Raw genomic sequence first — 12,972 nt, 5'->3', positions numbered from 1 at the left:
GAAACTTGTACAAAACTTCTCAACGCACTCCTGTGTGCTTATGAGGCACTTGATACCTGACAGCATTTAGCACCACTAGACTCTCAAGTCTCTTATCTTTCAACACATGATAGAGTATATGCTGCATTACAAAGACTGTATACAGCTGGGGGATATGTAGCAAGCACACACCAGCACATTACATCACATTATGTGAAATTCCAGGGGCCTGGGCACTGGGATATAGCAAGGAGTGTCTCATCTAGTGGGACTTTCAATGCAGGTCCCCACTAAAAAGCACACCTCCCTTAGCTGCTGTGCAGTGCATGGTCCCTATGTGCCCCTGCAAGCCAGGCACACCTGGCTGCCTGAACAGATTAATAACCCGTGTCTGAAACCTGGGATTCCAGCCTGAGAAAGGGGACATGGTGCTTTCACAGCAAACACGTAAGACAGACACATGACGGTATGGGGTGTAAGACAAGGCCAGTGAATTGCCTAAGACTTGATAAGTCCACAGTGTTTACAGGGGCTGCAGATTACATTTTCCTACTTGAAGTAAAAGAATATATTTGTTTATATACTTAAAACAGACGATTGTACCCTTGGCTAAAGTACCATTGCATGAATGAGTTACAACTAAGTCCTCTCCTCACCACCTGTTTTTTAACCCAATACTCTAACTTCCAGGTTTGCAACAATGTGAAATCATCTGTTCTACATGAAAACAGAAGACAGTAAAGAGTAACATTTTGGAGCTTTATCTTTTGTTTACTTCCCACCTGATAAACCCTGAATGGTACTGTTGACTGCCTTTGATTGTTTTGTCCTCATATTTCCTGCCAAGAGTTTACAAAACAGCATTATTGAACCGCAGATAAGAAGCACACCTATTTGTTTAATAACATCAAGGGAGAAAAAGTGCTGGCTCATCCATTTTGTTAAGTTACTCAAAAGGATCAAAATACCAATTAACTTGCTCGCTTACAAAATCTTTGATATCCTCAGATTTACTGACATTTTGAAACTCTTGTTCATACTTGCCTAATGTCTTTTTGATTATGAACAAAGAAGTGCCAATCTGTTTAGCATTTGACCTGTTTTCTCAAACATTTTTATGTATTCAACTACTTACTTCCTAAAAACACTTGACTAGTCATGGCTCTAAGTGGAAGAAAAAATGTTTCCTCTTCTACCTTTTTTAAGCAGTGCTCATCATTTTTTTCTAGAGTATAATGGAACAGAATTTGTTTAAAAATAAAGCATTTACTGAAAAAAGGAGCAAGAATAACGCCTCCCACCCCTCAGTTATATTCTGAATTCAGTCAGAAAGCCATCTGTGCTGGTGGTCAAATTGCTAGATCTCTACCCACTTCCCTTGTACTGACTTTCTTTCCTGAAGGAATTGCACCAGGTTGAACTAAAAAGTTGGGGAGTATCCAACAAGAAGTTAAACACAACTTGCCTTTATCTGCAGGAATGGAAAGCTATGGATGATGCTGCTTTTATTACCATTACTTTTCAAGGCTGTACTCAAATTCAGTTCATTTTTAAATGAGAAAATTCTTCTGATAAGAGGAGGCCTAATTTCCTCTCAATTTACACTAATTTCAGTGGAGTTAATCTTTGTTCACTTATGTGTAAATTGGATAAAAGTTAAGGTTAATAATTCCCCTTTCAGCCTCTTTGGGATGTTGCAAAGATGTGTTAGTGATCACAAAAATTAATCTCTTTATTAAAACTGCTTTCGAATGGTGTGACCTTACTAAAATTAGTCATGTAACACACAAATGGAAGGTGGGGGGAAATCATATCTGAGAATGAAATTGCTTTGATGGACAAATGAACACGTTAGTTATCCTTCCTCAGATATAAATCTGTTGTGTATTTCTGTTACATATTAATTTAGCATACTAATACATTACAAATCAGAAAAATTCTTAATTTTTCAAAATGAATTGATTAAAGCTTATTCTTCAACATTTCTCAGTGCAAGGACCACAGATACACAAGCTCAAATGACTGATTTACACACGTGAATATACTCAGTCCCTGGGTTTTTAGAAAGGCCTGTGAAACTCTGTCTCTTCTTTCTCAAAAACATAGTCAGCTACTTCCCTCTAGCATCATATGAATGATTTGTTTTCAGCAGATTCATTAACTCTGTGTTGTCTGAATGAGCAATCTCCTGTACAGAAGATATCACTAAAGGCTTGATTTAGCCATTTGCCACTTGTTCCTACTGTTGAGGGGCTGACTGCTTGAAGGCACTACTTCTGTTCCATTATTATCAGCCTTACAGACTGGTAAGCAGTAAACACTACACACAAAAAAGTGTATTTTAGCTCTAGAGGAAACCATAATGACACTATAAACCTTATTTCCTGAATCAGATTTAAAACTTCTTGACACACGGATTCTTTCAGTATTAAAGCTAGTACACAGTAGCCATGACAAGGGTTCAGGTCAACAGAGATCTGGTTATAATTCATGATAACTCCAAGATACGTGACTATGAGGAAGCTGTTACGAGGAATATTTTTAAGTCAGAGATCTTTCTTGCACATGAATTTATTTTTTTTTCAGTTACAACACTACATTCATTACTAGGCTTATGTCAACGTACAGACACAAGCTCTTGACCTTTCCAATTACTATTCTTCATCCTGAGCACAAGTTGCTTTTTCATTTGAATTTACACACTTTCTGAGATAACAAAGAACTGGGGAAAAGTTGGGGGGAAGGAGTGAGAGGAAAAGGGATAAAAAAGGTGTAAAAGAGAAAAGGGACAGGGAGTGGTAAATATTTTTACATAATGAGCCTCCATAGGAACTACCCCAGTATGACATAGATTTGAAATCATGCCTTAGATTTTTCTAGTATGACTCCTGTATGCACTAAAGGATGTAAAAAATCAAATTTGATAACTTATTCACAAAAATATTTTAAACCATTTTTTACAATGTGTTATATCTAAAATCAATATTGATGAAAATTTCTCTAGAATATTCCTAGGCTTTTTTTTTTTTTTTTTTTGATATAACTAACATTTTCAAGCTTGAAATTAACACTCTCATCAGACAGGGTTTTTTTTAAAACAAAATTTTTATATCAGTTCATTCTTAAGCATGTGAATCTTATTCATATGATGGCTGAAGCTCACTGACCTTCCAAATCCTTTTATTGTCTGAGCATGATGCACATTTTCACATGTTGCCTCTGCTGAAGAAATCATGGAGACAGTCTTGCTACTGAATACTAAGTGCTCACTGCTGGTCTCACACTGACTTTTCTCCATTAGAGTTCTCAATCTGTCATGTAGTCTTTATCTCTGATAGTTACTGCTGTCATTAGAGAATCAGGCCACACATGTACAAACCAATGTTTGTAGAACCTTTCGTAATTAAACTTAGAATATATTTTACTGAATGGAGCTTTAAAACAAGAGCCATGTTATAGAATTCTTACCTTTTCACAAACTCTTCGAAAAGGATGCGATGAGAATATCCTTTTTGACGTATTTTGACAGTTTCCAGAATTCCAGTATATCGTAGCTGCAGTAGAACTCTCTCATGAGAAAATGTTAGTGCTTCTCGATCATCATTAGGTTTAATGCAGCGGATAAAGTGAGGTTGTCCAACAACCATTTTGGATAAAAGATCCATCAGGGAATACTAGTGAGGAAAAAAAAGGATATAGAGACTTAGCAAAAAATTGCAATGCAACTATATAAGCAGGAAATATATATTTGTAAACAGTATGGAATGATTGATTATATGCCAATCTGTAACATTAATGTTAATCCATATTAAAAAATTTTATGAATTTTTAAGTTTTTGTCTAAAACCAGAACCTATTAAAAGTGTTCAATTGTTAAAAACAAATTATGATTCTAGTTTTTATTTCTCACCCCTTTCTCTTTATCTCTCCTTATATTACATTTCTGTAGTTTAAGAAGGCCCATATTACACTTTTTAATTAACAAGTGTCCTAACTATAATTCTACTGTAGGCACATTGGATCAAACAAATATCCCCAACAGGAGAACAGGCTTTATTGTGAAACAGGCAACCATAAAAAAATCACAGAAAATCATCAGGAAAGGGATTGCAAGAAGTCATCAGCTCTGTCCTCTTCCCACAGAGAGTACTGGATGTATCAGTATCATTTCGGACACAACCCTGTCTAATTTGTTTTTCAAAATCACTGATACAGACTGCATAACCTCCCTGGGTAAACTACTGAAGTGCCACATTATTGTAACTATTCATAATGTTCTTAACAGCTAACCTAAATCTTCCAGCTGAAATGTGGGCTGACTACTTCTTGCCCTATCCAACCTGAATATAGAAAACAATTTAGTCTATTGCATTTTACACTAAAACGAAAATATTGGTGCTTCTGCTCTATCCTCACCTCATTATCCTACTGTTTGATCAGTATTTGCTGCAAATACACTCAATCTTGAAGTTGCATACAATTCCAAGCTGACTGGATCTGGGTGTGGTCACTTGACTGCAGGCTGCATTCAGATCATGGTGTATTTTCAGACTCACTATGTTTTAATTTTTTTTAGTCCCCACATAGCTGACATGTAGGTTTTTGCAAGAGCACACTCATGCTATACTAGACACAATGATGATCCTTCTTGAGCAGGGGGCTTGGTCCAGATGACCTTCAGAGGTCCCTTCCAACCTGGCATTCTGTCATTCTGTAATGATACCTCTAGGTTCCCAAGTCTGGATACTTGTCCTTCTATCCTCCACACTGGGGCAACACCTCAGTACATATCAGCTGCCCCTGCACCTTTTTTTTATATTACTTTGCATGAAAAAGAAAACTGGTATTCATACACGGCATGAAGCTTTGACTCACACTGGCACGCACAACACTGTGTGCTTCCCCAATTACGCATGGTGTTATTGCAGCCCAAGGACCAACTACTCAAAACTTTTCTGTCTGTAATGACTGCAAGAAAATAATATCAACCAACAGACTTCAACTGGCATGAGGGGTTCCTGACTCCTCATCTGCCTGTTCCAACAGTCTCACTGCCTTCTCCTTACCTGTTTGATTTGAACACACTGGACAACTGCTAAAAACTTAACAATCTGTCTGATTTATAACAGTTCTTGCAAAAGATGGATTGTATTCATTATTATAAATGAGAAATCCTAGCCTTTAAAAGTAGGTATGCCTGAGCTGAAGGCCTTAATAATGGCAGCTATTTGCACAAAATCAGTCTTCTGTTCATAAACAGGCCTTTTCTAGACTTTCAGCATTTTAGATGGAAATAGTCTAGATTCTAGATCCTATTACCAGTATACTCTGGTGACACCAGAAAAGAACCAGTATGAGAAAAGAAAAAGAAAAGGAGTAAAAGAGAATTTACAGGCTACAAGGGCCTCACAATAGAAAAATATTCTCTTATTTTTCTCTTTGATCTCACAAGCCCACAAATATTTCCGAGATATCTGTTGTTCTTATCAACAAATTATTTGTCTAAAATTTAACTTTTGTACCCTAAAATAGGAAGCCATAGTTTGTCGCTTCATGTTAGTTGTTTCCTCAGGGTGTCGCATAACCTCCATTGTGTCAACCTGGAAAACAAAACTCAGATGTTAGAGGTGTTCCAGAAACACTGCAAACCCACCACACCTCACCCATGAGAGCTAGGTACGATTTTTCTTATGCTCATTCTTTCAGATGTGAATACTTCAGAGTATTCAGGGCTGAGAATTCTGTGGCTGTAGCAGAAATCACTCCTTTCTAAACAGCTTGGCGTCCCAAACTCATTCACAAAGCAAGAAACCGTATTTCATGTTTGTCTTCCTACATGTTAGACCACTGTCAATGCATTTATTTACTAAGTCTTCCTAGACTGACAGGCTCTTCTGGTTAGGGGGTGATTTCACACTTTTGTCACGATAGGATATTGCTAGGCCAACGAAGCAGCCGTCAAGATGCAATGCCTTATGAATTGATTTCTAAAAAGCCTTCCTTAATCTTGTTATCATTGCAGTGAACTTCATCAGGTCTTATTTTCTATATAAGAAGAGTTACTATTTTTGTAATGACCTGGAAGTAAATTATCAAAAAGCTGCCTCATTTTGCTTACATGTGGAAAAACATACTTGTCAATTAAGAAGTAACAAACAGAGTAGGTAACCACAGAGTGTATGTCTTTTCCTATCTGGTGTTGTATTTACCATTAATTACTTTAAATTATCATTTTTGATGCCAAGAATTTCAGCAGTCTCGCCCGGCTGAATTGCCTTCAAATACCACTTTTTCAGCATTTCTGTAGAGATCACAAGAGTTATTTTTAGAGGATATACATGGACAGCAAACATATTGCTTCTTGTATATTTTAGTTATATTGTCAGTACAGCTGTTCTTATCAAAATGAAATCAGAATTTATGAATGAGTATAACCATGGTTACCAATCACAAGCAGATTGTGTTGCTGTATTACAGCTCAACAAAATTAAAGAAAATCAACCAGCATCCTGTTTGCATGGAGCATTAACAACATTTTAGCATTCACTTGCATTGTGGTAGTTTACCATCTGCTCTGACCAGGTGGCATTTGTATAAACCAGATAATGCTGTTGTCAGCACCTGTGCTACATTTCCTGGACTTTGCTCCATATGATCATTTCCAAAACTGACTGACTTAAGACCATTCTACTGAACACTAAAAGTAATTGCTGAAAGATTAGTTTTCAATAAAGTAGCTGCGTGTCTTACCTTCAGGAGATATTTAGGAGACTGCATGCAAAATACAAAGGAAATTAAGCACTAAGTAGTAATAGATCAAGAAAATGGATTTTGTGTTGGGGAAGAAATCAAAACAGAAAACTGTGAAGACAAGATTCGAAATAGTGATGGTGCAAAGGGAGACAGATTTCCATAAAGGCGACCATAAAATTTTCAGTATGGTTTTGTAATCTGTGATGTTTTAGCTCAAAGTGGTGTACATGCACTAGTACACATCTCAAACTAATACATGGGAGAAAAAAAGATGCAGCTTGATTTCAGTTTTAAGGGTGTTAACGGAAAACACTGAAATATATGCCAGTAAAAAAGCCTTATCAGCACAGACAACATCTAACATCTTAAGAGGTCATGTGACAAAGTAAACATCAATGACCTAAGTCAGAACAACAGGCATGTCCATGGGGAAGGATATGGGAGTGTTTCAAAACTATCTTCGCAAGACAACTGCTTTCTGCACATTGATATCTAAATCTCTGGTAAAGGTGAGGTAGAAGACAAAAGCCATAAGCAGTGAAAACTGACAGTAAGTTCAGAATAAATGGTAACATTTAATGTTAGAAGACAGACAATTTAATCACAAAGAACACCAACAGCAAAACATTGTTTTCAATGTGTTTCACTGTAGTCAAGCCCAAGTGCCCATGAATTGAGCATCTAAATTGGATTCTTTGCTGTTTAGAAAAGCATAGACTCCTAATGATACTTTCATGGAGCACTCATGATCTCTTAGCCACATTTGGAATATCTGCTGTCCAATACAGGGTGAGCTAATGCTCTACCTTTCAGGCAGTATGATAACATGAGCAACTCCTTTTCACAGCCATTTATTGTCACCAAACTGGTAGAATCTTATGATCTTTAAGACTGCTACTCTGTCAAATATGGTTTACTACAGTCTGCTGGGTTCAAAAGGGTTTTATATTTTGGTTTTGTTTGGTTTTGCAGGGGGAAGGGAGTGGGCACACAGAAAAACAGATGGTCAGAAACATTTACAAAGGAGGATGTAATATAACTTTTCTCAGAAAAACAGGCTACAACCAGTATCGTGAGATTCCTTTTTCTTTGGAGTTGTAAAGTCAGACCTGTGAAATCTGTAAGGACTAGGACAAATTTCAAAATCTTATTGACTAGAAACATCTGAAGGTGGGTTTTCTTTGATAGAACATTGAAGCTGGGGAGATTTTGCTGTAAGAATTTTAGAAGTTTTGTCTCTAGTTAATTTATAACATTGTGAGTATATGAAGTTATGTGGTTTTATGGTAGGGCAATAATCACGTGTACAACAGGCAACTGGCTTTATCATAACTGTCTTGTCAAAAATGATAGAACATAATAAGAATGTCATGATATAATCTTGTGTTTTAAATCACTAACTGCTCTTTTTAAGCTAAATTGAAGAATAGTCCAACACTTATGTCACATTTTTACATGACAGTAGTCGTGAGGTATATACATTTATGTGATTACAGCTGAAATGGAGAACAGCTGACCTAGAAAAGACAAACTGTTCCATCACTAAAAAGAATTGCTTCTAATAGTTTTGAGACAATATTACAAGAATGATTTATGATATCATGTCACCTTATGAGGTCACTGGAAATTATTGTTTTCACATATTGACTACACCTGATGTTGGCATGGTATGAAATAGTATAAAACTGATAAATACATTAAGCAAAAAAGCTCATAAATTAAATCATAAGTAAAAAAATCCAAACTTCCAAACAAAATTATGGCACTTTTGGATTTGTTTTATGAAGTGTAAAATAGTAATTTAAAATATTATTCCTGAAGTTATAATTTCATAAAACTTGTAATTATATTTTTTTCAGCAAAAAACTATATCAATTAACATTTTCTGAATAGCGCTGTAGTTCTTAAGCATGTCTTTTAACTCCTTTTTTAAAAAAGTGAAGGGTGAATAAAAAACACTTAAACACTACTTAGTATAACTGAATGTGTTTATTAAAGCTCTAAAAGCGAACTGCTCTATTCCGTTCAAGCTGTAGCAATAAAATACATGCTTACAAAGCTGCTGATATAAGCTGGATGTGGAAGACAATGTTTGTATAATACAAGAAAACTGGACAGACCATAATCTGTCCTTCAACACTGAAAGTGTTTATACCAGAAAGGAAATAAATCTCTGAAATTCAAGTCTGTGTTTGCAGGTACAGCAAAGGATATAGATGTATGGGTGACTCACATGAATTACTGCATCTACATTTGAGCATGAGCTCCTTATAATAGGAGAAAATGAAAAAAATAAATAGAAAACCCAAAACATAAAATGCTGTAGACTTTTGAACAGTTGATGTTATCACATTTGTTTTTAAAAATTATTTTTGTTTGTTTTGTAAAACAAGCAAACAAAAACAACAAACAACTGACTAAGCAAACTTTAACTCCCTGAAAGTGGGGAGGAACTGTAGATGCTATCAACTCGAGGCACAACAGTTTTCCTCACATATTAAGTGAGCTCAGTCGGCAACACTATTAACTGCCACAAAATCATCCCACCCTTTTGCAATTATGCCACATACTCTTATGGCAAAATCCAACAGCATTTAAATTTCACAGTCATTAATTTAACTCTATAAGGAATAGGGGTTTTGCTGAGTGGTTCTTTTCTGGTCATTTATCAGTTACAAATGTTCCTTATTTTTTTGATTTTTAGGTTATACTGAAGAGGAATAGATCATTTTGGTATTTTGCCTTTCATATGGTTAAATACACTAATAAAATTTTACCTAATTAAATCTTTTTCTAGGCTAAAAATTGTCAGAGGAAAACCTTGAACCCACTGAAATCAAGAGGAATATTGCTATTGATATCAATGTTAACTGAGAATTTACTCCAGAATTTTAAAGATTAATCAGTAGTAAAGTGATTCTTCAATGGATTCTACAGTAAGGTTCTCACCAAAACTAGAAACTGTGCTCCCAACTAAGGTATGTTTTCTGATTTTAAGATAGACTCTAACTTGGTAAGAGCTCCACTATATACCTACATCAGCTAAGCATTTGAACCATAATCTCTCTGTACTATTCCATAAGCAATTACATCTCTTCAAAAGGACCACTACTAACCTTGATACGCCCAGCACTAAGCTGTGAAGGCAAAGACCTAGATGCTGCTGTCACTCTGGCTCTTGCCTGTGCCAAATTACCTGTTTAAAAAAAAAAGAAAGAAATACTGCAAAAACTGTTCAAGAAGTTTAGCAGGGAAAAATTCATATGGTGAAAAATCAGCTTGCACAACAGTAATAAAAATTGCAGGCCCCACTTCCCCACCCAGCTCATTACTAACTGTGCCTTGCAGAGCATTCAGCATGAGCATGACAGAGAGAGCAGTGTTGATTTAAAAGGGAGGAAAAAGTCAGTGATAAGGTGGCATGTCACTGACCTTAGCTACTGAGCTGATGAAAACAACGACAGCACAAAGGCATACAGCTCAATCACTAGTAATCAATTTCTCTGTGACTCATTCAGAGATTTAAAAGAGAAAAAGACAGCAGAAACAATCTTGTTTCTATGAAATCATGTGGATCCTGAAGTGTTTAGACATCATCTTAAGCTCACAAAATAATGAAAGAGATGAGAAAATGATAAGACGGTATCTTTTCTTGACCTTTTGACATATAGGCCTACTTAATCCCCAATCTTATTGTCCCTTGGGGTTTTTAAAGACTGACTCAATTCCTCAGGCAAAAACATTCTGTGGTGTAAACTGAAAGATGAGTGCCTTTTTTTTTGCTTTAATTGTACAGTATGACGTGTCCTAAACTTTTTCCGCTGTACTTGCAGAAAGCCAAAGTCATCATAAAACAGCTTTTCAAAATAAAGGCTCAGAGAAGAGAGAGGAAGTGATACAGGCCTGTGCATATGCAAGACACTCTGTATATTTCAAAGTTTTAGCAAGTCTAGCACAAGATGTCCAAATGTTTTCTCTGGCTATATCTTCAGAGGCTAAACTGTGATTAATAGCATTGAAAGAACCCTTTGAAGCAGGATTGGTGACATCAAAGCCCTAATCCATGGGTGGCAGGATTTTTATAATGAGTGGGAAGCATTTTAACACATTTCAAAGGATTTACAGCATGAATAAACAATAGGCCTCTGCAGATGTACCACACACCTTTCAGAACCAGAACACATAAATAAGTGTCCATTTTAATTTAAATGTAAATAAAGTGTTAACACTTCTTTCAGATGCTAAGTGCCTTGTTTGCATCAACTCCAGTGTTTAGCTATTTGCTTTACAGAAAGCCAGTAACTCTAAACAGTCTTCAGAGTTTTGATAAACTATGTATTACATAACTAGTAAGGAGGCAGGATGGGAGAAACAAAAACCAAGAACACTTAATCGCTGGTAGTTATTCCATACAGAAGCTGAGCAAACAGTGTCCGCGTACCACTGAAGGGAACTTTTGCTCTTCTCTGTGAACACTGAAAATACCAAGCTCCTGAAATAGTCTGGGGGCCAACAGTGAGAAACACTGCAATGACATTCTTTAGAGCAATTCAAACATTCTGTATTCATTTTCAAAAGTATTTCCCTTTTAAGATGCTGGCATTAAGATTGACACACAGAAGGTATGTCCATGATTTTGGGAACTGCTTTAGGCTATAGTGTTAACGTTTATGAGAACTGCAACTCAGTTTTGAAAATCTTGTGTTTGTATACATACATGCATACTTACACGTATTTGTATTTTGAAATCACATATATGTGTATGTATATACATATATGGTATGGTACATCTCTCTAAGGTTAAAATTAGGATTTTAATGAGCAAGTAGTTGGCAAATATATTTTTCTCTTAGATATAATTTTGATATTTTTCTATGTAAGAAATTGATGATTTGAGCCCTTTTTTTGGCTAAGGTAGAAAATCTGGAAAGGTTGTTTTGGCTATGCTTCAGGTTAGCAATCTGAGTCTTCTTTATGCTTGAAAGCCTTGCACTGGAGAACTAATGACACTATATGGGGTAAAAAGAAGAAGCAAATCTGATTCAGATTGCTTAAAATGACTAAAATTTTGCAGCATTTTATAAAAAGTTACAAAGCTCTAATAACCAAACAAAATATAGAATGATAATATAGTTGCTCAAGGTTTGCCTTACTCATAGCTGGCACTAGGTTAATAACTAATACCCCTGAGCTCTCCCTGAACTCCTCATGCAAAACTAAAACTACACTTCAAATTTCTGATTTGGCAACATGTTTTTTTTTTTTTTAAATTTTAATTAATCAGAAGTCTTTCATGACTTCACTTACTAAAAGGAAACTAACATGTGGCCAGTTCCTACTTTTAAAAAAAAAAAAAAGAACCCTCCACATATCATGAATTTGTTAATTAAGTTCATTCTTTCTCAGGAGTAGGCTGGAACTACATTTTTAGGTCATATTCCCAGTTCCTGCAAGTCCTGTGGTAGTTGACTAATTCCAGTTTGGCTGCAGTAGTTTTCAAAATTTCTTCAAATATATTTATATAAAATATGCTATTATTTTCAGTGCTGTAATTGATGTTCAGAAGATAAAGTTTTGTATTTATAGGCAGAATGGGTCACAGAAACAAAAAAACATCAGGTACATTCTTTGTTCTTTACATTTTTGTTCTTTACATTTTTTTCTATATTTTTTTTCTTCAGCTAGCCATACTGCTGTCTGTTTTCATTGTAACCGAAAACAAAAATTCTGATTACATTTTAAATGTTTGTAATCTGGTAGGAGAGTTTTGAATTGACCAAGTCGATTGCTGCATTTCACAGAGAATTCTAGTATTACTTTCATCTGAGCATCAGCTTTGGATATCTTTCCCGTTACTTGCTCCAAGGAAGAAGCTTTTTCAAAACAGAGATTTCCTGGTTTTCTTAGCATTATTCAGAAGTCTTCCCCCAGTGTTCTGACATGAACATGCCTTTATAGGACATTTCAGCTTAATATTTGCCAATTAGACTGTTCATTTCAGAGCAATTGCGTGCCATATACCTAAAGTGTGAGACCTATACGCGATGCCTGAAACAAATGCTGAATCCCGTCTGGCAGTTTATGGTAAGTACAGTCAAGCCAGTGCTCATTCACCTCCAGGACTGATTTATTTGCATTTTTTTCAGTGGGTGTGAAACTGCTAGTTGCTCCCTAAGTTAGTTGCTCCAACAATACTGTATTACCTGATAGTTATATTCAATATCCCATGCATTTCCGAGA

General features: G+C 35.8%; 1 protein-coding gene across 1 annotated transcript in view; it reads right to left on the bottom strand.

Moving 5' to 3' along the window:
- MYO3B (myosin IIIB) overlaps positions 1-12,972 on the bottom strand; it is a gene marked incomplete at its 5' end in the record, with an annotated part of 252,980 nt that overhangs the window by 118,208 nt on the left and 121,800 nt on the right. The window contains 4 exons of the mRNA XM_083842495.1: positions 3,448-3,653; positions 5,502-5,579; positions 6,730-6,750; positions 9,849-9,928. Of these exons, the coding sequence (XP_083698621.1) occupies positions 3,448-3,653; positions 5,502-5,579; positions 6,730-6,750; positions 9,849-9,928 (385 nt within the window). The remainder of the gene's footprint in view (positions 1-3,447; positions 3,654-5,501; positions 5,580-6,729; positions 6,751-9,848; positions 9,929-12,972) is intronic.

The sequence above is a fragment of the Anser anser genome, assembly GCF_964211835.1.
Source record: "Anser anser genome assembly, chromosome: 6".
Classification (NCBI taxonomy): domain Eukaryota; kingdom Metazoa; phylum Chordata; class Aves; order Anseriformes; family Anatidae; genus Anser; species Anser anser.
The sequence above is the reverse complement of the archived record's forward strand: the minus strand, read 5'-3'. Positions and strand labels throughout refer to the sequence as shown.